Consider the following 17,544-nt stretch of genomic DNA (forward strand, 5'->3'; position numbering starts at 1 on the left):
AACTACATCAGGAAAATGTTTAAAGAGAACTTTAGCAGATACTAAATGTCACTGGAAAGTATTTTTGTGTATTTATTCAATGAATTTTAAAAAAACTTTGTGCCTTTTCCTACAAATATCAAGATGAAAAGGCTATGTTGTCCCACAGACCTCAATTTCTACACAAACACACAAATATTATCTAAGAAAACTATGATTTCGAAGAACAGTTCTTCTAATTGTTCTTTCACTTCATTTCCCCTGCCTCCTCCCAGTACTGCATTATTCCTGTGTAGCATTCAAGTTGCATAAAAAACAGCTTCTGTGTAGCAGTGTAAGTGCCCAGGTTAGGTTTACAATGAATATTTATCTGTGAGACCTTGGGCACGATTTCAGTGCCTACTGTTGTGAAGACATCTCAAAAAGTAAGAATATGTCTTTTTTTGCCTAAGGCAACTGCTCAGAACAAACTTCTCTAAGAAATCTCTTACACAGTAATTAACTTCCAAATTCACAGAGCCTTAGTACACATTGTTCAAACTAATGTCCTCACCCAATGAACACACATTTCCAGCTCCATGCTCTGAGCTGGGAGTTTACAATACCAGGAAAAGCTGCAGTGCAGGTCTTTTCAGGACAAGAAGGCGGTGTGGGGCAGGAGCGAGATCACTGCATGAACGAAGACTCCATAAAACAGCACTGTCCCTCTGCATCAAACTCGGATACAGAATAACACAGCTTAGTCAAATAACACTGCTCAGTTAAAACACTGTGGAGGCAGAGGGAAGGGGAAAGGACCAAGACACAAAAACATGGTATTTCACATATTTTCTGCAGACAGATCCTGGAAGGGTTCCAGAAAGAACAAATGAGGCAGAATATCTTTAAGTGTGTATGGTCATAATGGCAAAATGAAATTGAAGAAAACTGTTATACTTGATTTTGTCAAACACTTTATAATAGATGTAAAACAAGTTATTTCACCATGCACTGCTTTCATGGAAAAAAAAATCACATAATCCTGAGTAAATAAGTACAAAATTATTTTAAGCAATTATTCTTTTAATATGCAATAATGCCTCACAAGAAAATAAAATATACCTATGGAGCTTAACTGAATTCAATCTCATAGTAACATTAGATATGTAAATCTCACTTCCATTTTACAGATGGAGAAACCAGAGACACAGAAGGGTTAAAGTGTGCTGCCCAACGGCACCCTAAAAACTGGTGGCTAAGCTGACGGTGACAAAAATCAGATTATCCAGCGCCATCCTACCAGGGAAAAAAATTATCTGTCTCATAAATAACAGAGCAGCTCAGAAGTGTTTCTCCACTTTGCCAACATTGTGGATAAATGTTGGCAGTGTAAATGTGTGGAATTTGGCATAGAGCCTCTTTCCTTACAATGTGTCATTCATCCTCATTTTTAGCAATTCAGTGGCTGTTCCTTTTAGGTGGCTATTAACGGGAAGAATAACAGAACAAAATCAGACAATAGAACACATTTATATTACACTAATGAAACAGAAGTAGAACAACCTCTAGTAAATTTGTAGCATTAAAACAGCTCTACAACAACCATCAGATTAAATGTTTGAGCTGTTCTTGCCCTGGGATCTATTGAATCTATGATCTCTCTATGGTTTGATTTTGTTTGAAAAATGTGAAATTAATTGTGACATGATTTATAGTAAACTGAAAGAAGTGCCAGTAAAATTGACAGAGCAATTACTCTATCTAGAGCTAGCAAAGACAGGAAATAGTGGACTGATTCCCCTTACAATGCTCTAAAACTTCACAGCTTCCCTGAAGAACTACCCTCAACTAAAAACTTCAGCTGAATACAGTATTAAATTCACATTTACAAAACACTCTAAACCTCTGCAGGTTGATTCAGTGTGGAGTCTCCCAGCTATAGCTACTTACATACAGTTCCAAAAATTAAGGATTTCTGTCTTTTGAGAATAAGATTATGTCACAAGAATAAAAAGCACTGTGAAAGCAAGAACTCCCTTAAATTGTATCTTATTCTACAACAAGTTTGAAAATACATCTGTGAACTGTTCTGGTTAAGTTCTATGCTGCTTTATAACCCTCAAAAGAGCAGGGGAAATACAAATAAACTAAAAGAGAAGAAAAATTCATTATTCATGTTTGTTATAAAATATCAGTTAAGTCCATGTAAAAACAAAGATAAAAATGTTTGCAGATTCCCACCAACCATTAATTTCAGTGTTAAACTTCTGATAAACATCCCAGGGTGGAACAGAGACAAATCACTCTATGAAGAATTGCTTTAGTTTCAGACAAATGATTTCTAGAGGCTTTTTAGCTTTAGTTTAGGATTCTGTAGAATATTCAGTAGCACGTGTGGCATAAGGATTGGGCATTGTACAAGGAAACTTCATGTAGCTGCTCAAACCCCAAGCCTTGCATTTGCAGCTCCCACTCAACTCAGTGCTAAAAGGAGAAAAACTCTTCCAGAGCATGAAAGGTGCGAGACAGTTGCAGCCGGATCACAGAAGCACATGAACTGGCATGTCTGAGTGTGACTAAGTGCCAAGCACTTCTACAGTGATTTAAACAGGGCTCAAACTTCAGGAAATGAAGGGGGAGTGGGAGACTGTGCTTTTGAATGTGGCATAATATTATTTAATCACTAAGCCATTACCTTCTTCTAATGAAACATAAGTAAAGCACTCATGATTTTCAACTCAGCTATGTCAATTCTACAGTTATTCTTCTGTTTGGATATTTTGAATTTTATAAAGGCTGTTAAGTCCCTGTGTTGGTTTTATTATTAAGCAGATACTGTGTATCTATGATTATGGATGCTTTAACTTATTTATATTACCCATTTTTTCCATTCCAGTTTCCAGTACTAATTTCAGTTACCTAAAACCCAGCCAGAGTATGCTAAAATGGATCCACTCAACCAGAGGGATCACTGGCAGAGTTCAGATCTTCTCTCAGGACCATTCATACAGATTTCTACTCCACAGAAAAAAAGTCTAGAATATGGCAGCACTCTCAGTTTGTTATCTACAATCTCTGTGCTGCTTACACTAGAAGCTTTGAAAATTCAGTGTGATGAGATTTTTTTTTTTGTCTGTGGATAATAGAGCTCTCCTGATCTATGGAGTAAACACTGATGTCTGGTAGGTTCAGAATACACAAAGCAAGAGCAGCAATGAAAGAATATATAAAAATAACAAATCCTACAAATTTTTCTGATCTAGTACAAGTACTTCTATTTACATGTCACTACAGTAAACATTTTTACTTCCTGTTTTTCTAGGTTAGATTACATTAAACTTGACAATGCAACTCACTTCTCCTTAGAGGAAACTTAAAAACCATCTGACTTTCTTGCCAGATTGAACTCTAAACCTATGTGAGATACAAATACATTTCAGCATTAAGAAAAAAGGACAAACCCCCAAGTTTCCTGAACATGACTGAACTGGCACATATATTACTCAGAACACTAGACAAGTGTCAGCTTCCTGCTGTTTTTTCCCAGAATTTTCTACAGTTGGACTATTTGCAAATATAACTCCAGTCAGATTTATAGGCCAGAAAGATCACTTACTCCATTCTGTTTCCCACATTACTGAGATGCCAATGCTTGGCCTTATTCTTCCTGTGCATATCATATACACATCTGCACTCATCACATACTTCCATCTAGTGCTACATAACACATTTTCATATCTTATTGTTAGAATGTGCCTTGCAATGTAACCAAGACTTCCCAAAACCAGGATGGAATAGAATTGAAAAGCCTCTTCAAAGAAGACAAACTTGCCTTCTTATAGTGATGTCTTTCTCAGCAAAATCTGCTCACAGTCTTAGTAACTATCTATAAATTGGAAAAATCAGCAGAAAGATGAAAAACTTAAAGTATATACACCATCTTTCAGCTGTCTCAAAGAAACATACACATAGTAAAGCTACTAGGAATGCTTGATTAGAAAATATTTCTCACCTTTATAAAATAAAATTAAATTATTAAATGAGGTGCCAGGATTCTTCTTAAAGATGTAAAAAGAATCAAGTAAAGGAATTTGGACAATACAAACCATTTGTTCATTTTTCTGCGTGTATTTGACTAAATGTTTGTGTTTTGTCTGCTAACATAAAGTAGGTTCTTGTAAAGGTTTGTGACGTAAATTCCATAGTATTGTCATTTAATAGAAGAGTTGTGCAAACAAGTAGTAGTAACCTTAGAGCTTGTTACACTATTAATGCATTTTAAAAAGTAGTGTCAGTGATTATGAATTAATTGTCCCTAATAAGGACAAGACACATAGTTTTCCCCAGTGTGCAAGATCTGTATCCCGTGGTCCACCTGAGTGCTCAACACTTGCAGGCAGTGATGTTGATAAAGTTGCACGCTGTTCAACAAGACAGGAAAACAATTTTACCTTTTCCACTCCAGTGTCACATTTGTCAAAGGGCATCCCTGCACAATACTTTTCAGTTCTGTTAAGAAACATTAAATGTGAAGACACAAGCAAGAGTTCAACAACTAATTAACTTCTTATGTTTACTGATAACCTATGTTCATTTTCTTTCAGCAACTGCACCCACTAGAATTATTTACTCATGCCCCCTGTGAGATAGAATTAGGAGGAAGGCAGTGCTACCTCCTGAGAGGAAAGAATGGAAAGGCTTTCCCGGGGTTTTTCATCTTTACATGTGATTCACAAAGGGGCAAAAACTTCTCCATTGGTGTAACAATGTGTCAATATTAAAAACCAGACACTGATTGGTCTTTGTCAGGTTCAAAGGAGGCTGCCCAGGTTTCAGCAGGTAAAAACTGCAGGAAATCTTTACAAACCATTCTTGCATTTTTCTGTAACTTTTATCATGTTTGACAATGCACAGTTCTCAGGCTGTCAGATGAGCTGCTTGTCAGTGCCCTCCTGCTTGCAGCAATCCCTTTGCACTGGTGGCAGCACAGCTGAACACAAACCTTGCAGTACATTAAACAGTCTTCATGCCAGAATATTCATTTTATCTTCCACTTCACATAAATATTCTGCACATGGAAATGTCGTGCTCTACCCATGAAACACTGAGATTACACAGGTTGCCTGAGTCACACAACAGCCTGTGAGAGGTAAAGAGATTGCAATTTCAAACACAGTGATAATTTTAGTTCTTGCAGGGAGAAACAACATGAAACCTATTTGCCAAAATGAGTAATGGAGCATATTATAATGGAGTAATAAATACTGATTACAGTTCATATATCTATCTTAAACTGTGTGACTGTGAAATTGTACTCCATGTTCAATTCACAGCAGAACTTTTATCCCAATAATTTATTCTGTTTATTAAATAGAAAGGTAAAATATACACAAGCAAAACTCTATGTAATGAAAACATTCAACATTTTTTCAAAGTTTTTACAGCATTTCTAAATGCTGTGTTCATGTGTGTGCTTGCTTTTCAGAAACATATTCAAGAAATAAGAAAGTGTTTTATTTAACATGAGTAAGCATTTCATATATAGAAATAGATAAGAATGTGATAGTCACTTTTAAATTTGTTGTGCATTACCTTAAACTGTTGAAATATGCTCGGGATGGAAGACAGGGAAGTATCTTTATTTAAGAAAACTGGAATTCAGCACCTATTACAATTCTTGTCTTGCCTGAAGAACGTTTGCTCCTGTAGAAGCAAAACAGAACTTTCCAAATTCCTTATATGAACTGAGAAAACATCTACACTAGATTGAAAAGCATCTACTGACAGAAAATCTGCTTCACCAAAATACATAGGCCTGAGTGGCTGTTTTGGCAAGCCAGAATAAGAAAGTCTGTGTGCTTTTTAAGATCCTGAGTGCTTTTTAACATGCACAAAAGCTTCTAGCTCTTGCTCATAACACACATACCCTAAGATTAGGCATCATATACACAAAAAAAAACCCCAAAAAACAACCCAGACAAGGTCCCTTCAAATACGAGTTTATACATTCAGCAAGTATGAAAACTGCCAGACTATACTGGGAATCCTCTCAGAACACTTTCTTCAGAAAATGCTACTTTTTACTGCTGCTTATCAGGCCTATTTTATATGTTGGAGTAGCAATTTCAGATGCATGTCTTTTGCAGATTACTTCCAAGGCAAAAAACAGCTCCATCCACCTGCTAACATTTGAGTGCCACTAGTATGGAAATACATTAAATTGAGCATCATTCTATTCTTTAGACTTCTTAGGAATCCAACAGTTTTGTAGAGTTTGTATAGCTGCTGCTATAATTTTTTCCAGGATAAACTACATTAATTTAAATTTTAATACGAGCTAGTACTAATGGAATTCACTTATTGCTACTGTCATCGTGTTTCAAAATATCTTCCAGATTGGTTGTAAGAAAAAGAGGTATTTGCTAAAACTATCAATCTAAAACATTTTCATATTTCGTTTATATTTAGTCTAATTCTTCTAGCTTTTTTTTCAAAAAGCAAAAGGCCTAAAAAAGGTATTAAACAAGTGATCCTGCCACTGAATCTCCATTTCACTTTAACACAACCTCATCCCAAATTTCATATTAGACATTAATTAAATGAACAATTTGATGCTAAAGTCCTGTTCTTGAACATGATTAAAACCAAAAATGTGAGTCTCAAAAATTCCAGAGGGAAATTGCAAATATCCACTAGAAATTACTATTAAGTTATTATAAACACCTTAGAACACCTTTGAGCTGCACCCTCTACAAGACAGAAGAATTTACTTCAATTAAGAAACCTGACTGAAGTACTAAAAATACAGCAATCTGTTCTCTGAGAATGGAATATTAAACATTTCAAGCAAAACCTCACCTCCTAAAATTTGCCAGTTCCCATTAACTTCTTCACAGACTCATCATTTAGTACCACCATCTTTGAATCTGTTTTAGTAACAATTACTGTAAATTCCCAGGGGAGTATGACACAACCCAGAAAAAAGGGTTATTAGTCTATGGGTGAGGGAGTCCAGTAATACTGAGGGGAAATTCTCTGGCAAATCATCTCTTTGCAACACTGCATTATTCATTGAAGACAACATGCTCAGGACAGGAACAAACAACTGAACTATTATTTCCACTTTCAGCAGCTCTACACCATAGCAGCAAGTTTCTAATGGTAACTGGCAGCTTATCAACAGCACATCAAAAATCAGATAACTGAAATTAAATCGAGCATATAAAAAAATTGAAAGGAAAGGTTGAAGCATAGACCTTTTCTAAACTGAATAGAGGGTCAATTTTAAATTACCATGGTATTGTTAGCAAACATAGCATTTATTGCAAATGAGGGAAGCAACTTCCCCTAATGCAAAAATGGTAGAGACACATATATATGCTTGGAGCAGACTGATTTTTGAAGTAAGAAGCATTCTACAATTAAGCCACCTAACATCTGATTTAAAAAAAAAATAAAACCCCACCCCAAATATGTACATGAACTAAACATGTTCAGTCATCTTTAGACATTTTAAGTTTACAATCCCATTTGAAAGAAATATTCAAAGTTATAATACATATTTAGAATCAAATACAATAGCCATTCTTACATTAGTAACAGTGCAAAGTGTTTTAAGGCTTATAAAAGGAATTTGAAATCTCAAAAAAATTTTTGAAGCAATTAGCTCTAATACAATTGTATTTTCAGTCATTTGATGAGTTGAAAACAGGTCACAGATTAGGGTTCAAGTGGATCAGCACAGCTACAACCTCAGACTTTCAAGTTCAGCTACATATCACTACCAACCCCATCACTCAGGGTCACTCTGGTAATAAACGACAACATGGTTTGCAAAACTTGCAGACTGTAGACTTCTCATCTACAAATATAAATATCAGCTCTTTGAAGAAATAATATGAGTGCAGGGAAATCTAACTTTTCCCAATTTGGCTGAATGTTTTCTATACTGCATTTTTGAATAGATGGGCTCCATGCAAGTTTACCCTGAGCTGGGACCAACTTGTGACCTGTTATAGTGCTCATGGAAGCACATGGCTGCCAATAATCACTCTGATGAAAAAAAAATTAAAAATGAACTTCCTGTATGCTTATTAAAGCAAATGAACATCCTAAATATGAATACATTGGCCCTATAAAACTCAGTCTAACTCACCATCTATTGCTCCTCATCCAATGCACATGTGGCAGTATATCTGTAAAGCACACATGGAGTGTTAGTTTAGTGTATGTTGAAAGCTATAATAGTACAATACAAACAAGCAAATGTTTATTCGTTTACTAAATGTACTGTTGAGTAACTCGAGGAATCTTCCTCAATGTACACATCTGCTCAGCTGGCAGCAGTCTAAATAATCAGAAGCCAAGAACTTTTGACTGTCAGGAATCTTCTTTATGCTCCGACACTGAATTGCAGAGGACATTTTTGTCTGCATTGAATTTACTATGATTTAAAGACAGCGAACATATCCAGGGTACCAGACATTTTCTGGGCACCATGACAGAACTCAAAAGTTTAAAGAAAGAAAGAACTACAACATTTACTTTTTCCCACAATCAACAGAAGTTTTAGCTTTCTATCTCTCTCTTGGTTTTGCCACTGGTTCCATAATAAAATTTAGGTCTCCATCGAAACCCATCTGAAGCTTTTAACTTTATGCTACAAACCATAACCTCAAATCTGAGACCAAGAACAGGTCGTTTCACTCATCTTAATTTTTTTGCAGTAATTTTAATTTCATATAAGATTCATTCAGTCTCTTACCTGTCCCCATTCAAATCCATGCTTTAGGGACACTCACACTCTTCCCTCAGTCTACACTACACAATTATCTCTTTTGCTGATTTACCAGCAACTTCCTATATCCTGTGCTGCAATCCTGGGCATTTTGACTCGTTAACACTTCTCACCCATAAATACTGAAGGTTAATTTGAAAATTATTATTTCAAATACAGTTTTAGTGTGCTTCTTGAGGTGAGCAATGAAGTACTCCATCACCACAGATAAATTATCACTGTGAAGAAGTCTGTGCTCTAGCCAAATAAACCCATTTCTCATTCCTATGCAGTGGCAGGGTCTCAGCTCACCTACCTCAATGCTGAGCCAGACCTGTCTCATGTTTCTCCACACCATTTCATCTGACTCCCATGTTCAGGCCTACACTTCAAAGTGCCTTTTTATTTTTTTTACCTTGTTGCTTCCCACACCCTCCTCAGCGTGCCCTCAGCCCGGTCCCCTCAGAGCCAGCGGTGAGGACTGGCCGCTCCTGCTGCCCCAAGCCGGAACGCAGGGCACCCACCGCCACAGCAATGAGCTGCACGGCTGCTGAGGGGGATGTTCCACGTCAGCACTGCCGACCGAGGCCATGCTGGCTCCTTCAGGCAGCCGAAGGCACAAGCACAACCCTCCGGGCTGGAGCCCCCAGCCCCACACGGCCGGCGGGGAGGGGAAGGCCCGCCCGCTCGCCCTGAGGGGAGCGAAGCAGCCGAGGGCGAGGCGCTCCAGGACACACGGGGGAGGCTCGGGGCTCTCCGGGGCACGGCCAGGAGCCGGGCTCGACGATCCTCAGGATATTCTGTGACTCACTGACCTCTGGAGTCAGGAACAGCACAAACCCCCAGCGACCAGGAAGCCCCAGAGCCATCACATCTAGTGATGACAGCTTTGCTTTCCCAAAACAAATTCTATGCACATATTTTAAACATACATTATGAAATAAATGTGGATCTAATTTAAGCTACATTCTTTCCCTCCTAGAATTAATGATTTCATTTAAGGCGCAGGGAAGCGGACCAAACCCCACACCACAGCGCGCTCTGGGGCAGGATGAGTGGCGTCAGTCCCTGCCTAGGACAGCACGGCCGGCCCTGACCTCTGACACTCACCCGCCCAAAGTTAGTGTGAGAACTATTATAGCCCCAGCCAGCAGAGTTTACTGCCTTAGCCAGGTTTCAACTGCTAAAATCAAAGACATATAAAGACTAGAGCATGCAAGAACCTTGTTTTCTTAAGCAGTATTTATTACTAATAGAGATCAATAATATCCAGTTTCTCAAAATGACACCTGAGAGGAGGTGCATAGAAATAGTGGGTAGAGCTGTTATGCTCTGTAGTGTAGAGAAGTGTGTATGTAGAGTACTCTGAAGAAACAAGTTTTAAGGGATTGTATTGTAATGTAATTAAGACTAATATTTTCCCTGCAGGTACGTAAGCATTGCTGCTCAAGAGTAAAGAAGATCTTGGTGGCCTCAGGGTACAGACTCCAGATGGGTTCTCTGTGACAGCGTGGCCCTGTGTGTCTCTTGAGCAGCTAATTCCTTGCCCCTTAACCTGTACTTCTGACATTTCCTTTAAATGCTTCTGTAGCCTTTTGTCATCATGACTCCAGCTCTGTCCCAAATCATGCTATGCCAGTTCTTTAGGATAAACAGTTAATAACTCACTCTAACATTTGGATAGAACACCATGTGATTCACCTGGATCACCTCAACAAGACAGGAATACTCCATACCACTGTTATTAGGTGTAGCACATATTCTGAGAACTAAATTCACAATTGGTTTGGAAGTGAAGATGAAAGTGATTCAAGTATTTAGTCCTAAGGTCATGAGTCTTTGGGAAGAAAAATGCCTGGATCCTTGAGAGCAGAAGAGTTCAGTTACTAATTTTCCCTTGCATCACCAATAGCAACTCTTTTTTCCCACATTTTAGTGTGAGAATGTGATGAGAGAGCTGCCATTAAACAATTTAATTATAGTCCTTCTGGGAGTACTCTGAGGTTAGAAATGCAAAATTTCACAATTAATATCTTGAAATTTTTTTTTTTTTTTTGCAATGCAAGCTCACAATAATTTAAAAATCCATGAATTTTTACATACCTTTGAACAGGTTATTCCATGTTTAAATGACAAATTACATTCTTGTGTAAATATAATATGATGAAGCCTTCTTAATATTCCACTCTTCCACAGAAATGGTTCTGAACTTGCTGATTTGTAAAATTCTTTTGTTTTCACCCCTCCAAGGGAAACACGTAGCAATTTAAATCTTATGACAATAGGCTTGCTTTTCTTGGTTACATTTCACAAATATCTTGAAAACAGTCCACAGAATAAAGGGGCTGCTACTTACAGGATGACAAAAAAATATTATATTAGGAAGAAGGGAAAAGAAACCCCAACTTTCACTCAAACCACTTCAGTTGCTAATAAATAAAAAAACCAAACCAGTTCCTAAGAAAATGTCTTTAATTTTCATGGTATGGAAATACATATTTTGGTTTTATTTCCATGATACAAAAATTTAAATATCAAACATTTTCTGAAATCTACCAATGCAGATCCTTTTTTAAACAAATAAAGGGCTGGTGCAGTTAGCAGGTTTATCACAGGTACCAAAAAACATTTTTTACAAAGTCAGGATTTAAAAGTGGAAACAACAGATGTGAAAACAAAGAAAAACTACCTCCCACCAGGAAATTAATGTTTGAGAAACTTCAAAGTTACAGTTTTTTGAAAGGGTAAGGTATGTGTAAGGCTGATACTTAGATGAATACCACCTGCACTGGGGGTGGGGGTAGAGAACAGAAATTCAAAAAATGTTCCCGGATAAAGTAAGAGGTAGAAAGCAGCATGTGAAATTGCAGTTCTACCTATTTCCAGAATGCTAACAGCATACTGATGCTGCCTGAAAAAATAGCTAAATATTAGGAGCACTGTGGTAACTCCCCAAGCAAAGGAAACAGCCTAGCACAAAATCACAGAGTGCCAGTTCTTGTACAGTTCACAGCCAGCATGCCAAAGGAGGTGACCAAATGACACTGAGTCTTGCTTCTTAAACCTAACATCAGTTACAACAGCAAGGGTTTCACAGGATCAACGACAAGTCATATACTAGGTGATATACACACAAGTAAAACTGACAGTGATTGTTCAAGAAACAGTTTAAAATAATTAAACTGATTTTCAGGACACATACTGCTTTGTTAACACCACTTTATTTAAATAAAGTATGGCTTCCAAGAGGTGTATTCTTTCAACTGCTTTCAATCAATTCCACTTTTTAAGGCAGTTGTCGCCTACCATGTTTCAGGGACATCAAAAATTCCAGTGGAACTAGTTGTGAGGCTTCCTAGAAGACAGAATCATGGAAAAAAAATTACATCAAGATTTTTTTCTGTTGTTCCTTCACAGGATATTAAGACATATTTTCCTATAGAGGGAGGCTTTAGATACATTACTGGCAAGTCAATATTTACAAAGAGGAACCAAGAGACTGTTTATGAATAGGTACTTACAAAAATTTAAAAAGAGAAAAAATAAAGGTTAATTTCAGGTTTCTTACAAAAATGGTAAATATTGTATTTTTAACCCTACTAATTAGGTAATTTTGGTTTTGCAATTACTAGGATGATGAAGTTAAATACTATTTTCCCAAGTGTTATTTTTATTTAGTGTGTTAAGACGGGGAAGAATATTTCCACCCCAAATTAATTGGAGAATAAAGATGAATCACTAATACCAATAGCACATATTCCCATAATGCCAAATACAGAGCCTTAATTTTATAGTCTGAATCACCATAGACACTTTTGTCATTTTGCATATGCTTGCAGGCCCCAACTGCCCTACTGAATATAAAGAAGAAAACAATTTCCAAGCACAGCTTTTGAATTAGCTAAGAAAGATTTTACTCTACCAAGTCAGGAGAAAGGATGCCTGATATACAATACCACTTTCTGGATAAAAGCTGCTAGTACAGTTATTGAAATGAAGCTTTAATTATGAATATTGGAATATACTTCAATGCAGGCAGTGTTCCAGATGACTAATATGGTATGGTATCTGGATCAAATTAAGATACCATTTAATTTTTATTATAGTCCAATTTCTGCAAGAAACTACTAATAAACATTGAAACAGAATCAACAAGAAACAGATCAATAAAAATAAAATCTTTCAATGTTTAAATTAATGTGATCTAAGGTTAATTATTTACTTTTTTTATTGCAGTACAAGCTGCAATAACTCACAAAACAGAAAAATTACAAGGTGAAACATCATCATCTGATTGTAACCTGCCTGCATTTAGTCAGATGTTCAGGTCCAAGTATATTGGCTAGAAAAATATATAGGTATTAAAATCTGAAAAACTTCACAGCAACCCTAAGTGCAAATTCTTCACCACATAGAACATAGCATGTATTAATGCATACAAAACAGAGTGCTTTCAATTTTGCTTACAATATGCAAAACACATTGAGTAACCTTAACTACTAAGTCACATTAAAAAAATTAAGAATACCCAAAAAATATTCAAAAAGCTTTATTTTAAGGAAGAAGGTAAGCAAAAGTAATAAATCAACTACATTTCAATTCCTTTGGTTGGTGTCAGTTCTTTGCTTTTAACTGGAGCTGGTTAGGGTGAGTTCTTCACTTTTTGATGTTTTGGGTTTGTTTGTTGAGTTTTTTTTACAATTTTTGTATGATGCAGTCTTCTGTTTCAAGAAGAACTTGGAATGTAATGGAGCAAATTACTGATAAAAGTGAAGATTTTTAGGAAAAGAATTTCAGTTCTGTTCAGACCTTGAACATTTTCAAACAGAACAGAAAATCATGTGCTTGAACATTGCAGTTACCTGCTGGAACTTGTTCTGTCTTGATCTTCTTCAACTTTTTGGGTCTCTTCTTACCATCTGGAAGGGAATCTGCACAGGAGTCTGTCTGATCATTTTCTGGATTTTGGCCTTCTCCCTCTTCCATATCATCAGAACCAGTTTCTTCCTCAATAGGACTCATGCTTCTCTTTCCCACTGTGCTGGTACCTGTAAAACTGGAACAGAGAAGAAAGATGATTATGAAAAATCAAGAGTAACTATTACATAGGTACACGTTGTTGTACATCTATTCAATGTGTATGAAGGTAGAAAAATAAACTGTCATCAGTGGTGCACCATAAAATCATATTATCTGAAAGTTCTGGCTTAACTATAAAATTACATAAATTTGCTATCTAATCCAACCTTATGTAAATAATTCTTTGTACTATTGATGTCTCAGACTTAGCTGCTATTCTGATGAGATCACTCATCTGAAATGTAATTAAATTAGCTCTCTATCCCTGCACAGTTCCACATTTTATTCTCATAGTTATGCAAGCTCTTTAAAACACTGTCAATAAACACCAAATCATGCACAACTGAAGCCTCAAAACCATATCTTGAAATTGAAGGAATCTACATACTAATTTCACCTCTCCTGGAACTACAGGTAGTTTTAAAAGCATTTCTACAAAAAGGTAGAGAAAACCATCAAGCTCCATATATAAACTTTAAATCCAGCTTTCAAGTGTGGAGTCCAGTTATTCATGGGGCCAGCACAAAAACCTGCACACTCATTTCATTAGCAGCATTTGAATGAAGTCTGACTAACACAGTATAAAGATGAACTCAGAGCTCCACTCCATTCAATGCACTCTGAAATAACCTTGCGTAGGCTTTCGTTCCACTGAAATGCTCTTGCTAAATTTTCTTAAAAGACAAATGACAATATTAAAATCAAATTAGCATGAGTATAAAAGAGAATGCAGTAGCAAAGGGGCTAATTAAAAACTAGCTCCCATAATGAACTTCTAGATATGTAAACACCAGCTACTTAAATGTCTAATATAATGCTTTTAGAACAATCGATTTTAAAAAGAGTAGTTTTAGATTTATGGACTTGTATTTTTAATTAGAATGTAGTTCTTTTAATTAGAACTGCACAACATGGCTGCATGCACCTAAGCCATGTTCTATTTCATGAATTAAATAAATATTAATACTAAGTTGTAAAACAAAGATTTACAAGGTTCTTTTTTTTTTTTTTAATCAATTGCAGTGAATTACGGTGTTTCAATAAGATTTCAACTAAAGGAAGAACTGTTACATTTTGCAGTATAGTTTTGGCTTTGAAATGGAATTTTTTCAGCTGAACATTTTGCAACTTAAAACAGAGTCTGTCTGGGATGTCCAAAGGCAATAAACAAAGATGAAACATGATTACATCTCATGCTCTTACTTCCACTTTAGGAGCACAAACACCATTTACTTTGATGAATAGCTGGTTTTTCCTCCAAACATTCACACACAGAAGGCCTTTTTGCATGATTTCTTACAAATCATCATTTTGAGTCATACCACAACCACCACCAATAAAAAGCTGGATAGAACTGTTAATCCTATGTACACACTTCAATACTGCAAAACAAGCAGAAACTAGGGTTGTAAAGAAAAAAGTCTAGGGAAGGAGGAGCATGTAGGAAATGAAAACTACTATTTTTTTAAAAATATAGTTTAGAAAAGCTTGTAAGAATTCTACTTTGGGGAAAGCCATTCTGAAAAATACATTAGGAAGAAAAAACTCAGGAGCCATAAATTATGATCCCAGGATTTCTTAAGCACTTGGCTCTCAGAAGGGAACTTGCACACACTGTAGGAAGAAGAACCCTTCTTGAATCTCTTATGGCTGAATTTAATTTTTTCCAAGTTAAGACTGCTGTAAAGTTATTGCAAATAAAGAGAAACAAGGTCTTGACCTGAAGGGCACATTTAGCTAGGTACCAAAGAACAACATAAAAATTAATTTTAGGCCTTATGGTCCTCTTGCAGATATCTTAAAGGGAAAAAAAATCCCCACCACTACAAAGTGGCAGCACAAAATATAAAATAAATATATTTTATAATGAAGAACCATTGCCTTCCTTTCTCCCAAATTATTAATTTTATTTTATATTCATTCATTGATTGCATGGCTTCTAGAGGGGAAAATGTTAATTTTTTATGTCTTATACTTTTTTAACATTAAATAAGATTAAAGATTACAGCAACGTTATTTATGCGCTTAGCAGTAAATGAGTGTGGTTGCATATACGAGTTAGGTCACTACTCAAATCCAGTTTTCTAATTATAAGTGTTATTTTGGATGTGTCCACATATCTGCCTCAACTTCTTCATTCAGCTGAAGAACAACTGAACAGAAGTAAAGATTCAAACACAATAATAACCTTCAGTCATTGTCCAGTGCAGACAGACTTCTTTTATGATCCTTATGACCATTTAGAGACACAGATTTACACCATCCTCTAACCACATAATACTTGGGTTTCAAAACACACCTGTACAACAGCTACCCAGGCAGTAACTCTATCTATTTTCTAGAGAATATATATTTCAAGAGGTACTAAATAGCAGCAATTCAACTAGTACCACGGTAATTAAATTGAAAGAATCAGCAAGGGGAGGGGAACAAAAGGTAGGAAAACAATAATGGCAATACAGCATTAACATTTTCTGTTATGCAAAGGCATGTCTGAGTTTTAAAAGAAACATTTCATCAAAACAAGGCATTTGGAACCAGCCTGGATATATGAGGACCTACAATTTAAAATAAATTTAATTTACACAAAAACTAAAGTTCTCTTGACACATGAAACAACATTGAGGGGTGGGAGTAGACATTGATCCATCATAAAAATCAGTCATTTCAGCTAAAGAGCAGGTGAAATCACCCAAAACAGCACTACAATGCAGGAACACTAGTAATTTTCTTGCAATATTTGTTATCTATACCCTTAATACCTCAGCTTTTGCCAATTCTTACTCTTTAGTGAGTAATAAACCACTATACACAACCATTTCCGTAATAAATGAAAAGAATCATCAATAGAAATACTTGCACATTTCAAAAATTAGATGATCTTTGTCAAAATGAAGACATTCAAGGAAGTGGTGTCACAAACAGTACCCTGACTATACAGAAGATGCAGCACTCATAGTTTTAGGTAGAATATCTGTAAGGCAAAGAGATGTATCCCTTTTTTGTACTTCATATGAGTGTTTTGTCATCGCCCTTATTCTATTTTACTATTTCCAGATGATGATCAGGAAAATAAGTAAGTACTAATAGAGCAGGGTACCTAGTTTTCCATAGAGCATACCCTATTTGACTTTTCCTGCTATGGTTTAACACTATTTTGCTAAGGAAAAGCTCTTAAAGCCATGCATTTAACAGTCATGGCAGAGCTGGCAGGCAGTCATTTGCTAAGCACAACACAGCCAGTTCCATCTGTTTCCTAAGTGTGTTCTGAATAGCAACATATTTGGACAAGGGGATCTTATTTACTATTTGAAGTTTTGTCAAATGCAGCAGTTTTTCTTCTACTTTTCCATCTTAAATTGATAATTATGTATATTTCCATTGAAATATATTTTTATATTTAACAGTAGTATTAGATTATATGCAAGGGATATATATTAATTATAAATAATTTTACCTCATGTCTGCTATTAATACTATTAAACTTCATTTTCTGAAGAGAAGTTCCTCTACAATATAGGACTACAGTTTTATCAACTTGACAAGAATTAAAGAACCTTTGCTACATATTTATTAATCTGTCAATTTAAGACAGAAGTTCCTTACAAGAAATACTCAACAACTTCCTTACAGAATGAAAAAGTAGCCAGGACACATTGTCATCATGGAGACAAACAGCTATCCTGCAGCTGTGCTCCTTGGCAGAAGCTGATGCAGCAAGCTTATTAAAT

The 17,544-nt window shown here is 36.0% G+C and overlaps 1 protein-coding gene across 3 annotated transcripts in view; it reads right to left on the reverse strand.

Annotated features, from left to right (window-relative positions):
- Positions 1-11,936: 11,936 nt before the first annotated feature.
- The window catches only part of PARN (poly(A)-specific ribonuclease), a 43,608-nt gene continuing 38,000 nt past the window's right edge, over positions 11,937-17,544 (reverse strand). For all 3 annotated transcript variants that reach the window (XM_079320954.1, XM_079320953.1, XM_079320952.1), the window contains 2 exons: positions 13,597-13,790; positions 11,937-12,089 (listed from right to left, as the gene is read on the reverse strand). In XM_079320954.1, coding sequence (XP_079177080.1) covers positions 12,037-12,089; positions 13,597-13,790 — 247 coding nt within the window. In that variant the 3' untranslated portion in view covers positions 11,937-12,036. The remainder of the gene's footprint in view (positions 12,090-13,596; positions 13,791-17,544) is intronic.

The sequence above is a fragment of the Erithacus rubecula genome (genome assembly GCF_903797595.1).
Source record: "Erithacus rubecula genome assembly, chromosome: 17".
Taxonomy (NCBI): Eukaryota; Metazoa; Chordata; class Aves; order Passeriformes; family Muscicapidae; genus Erithacus; species Erithacus rubecula.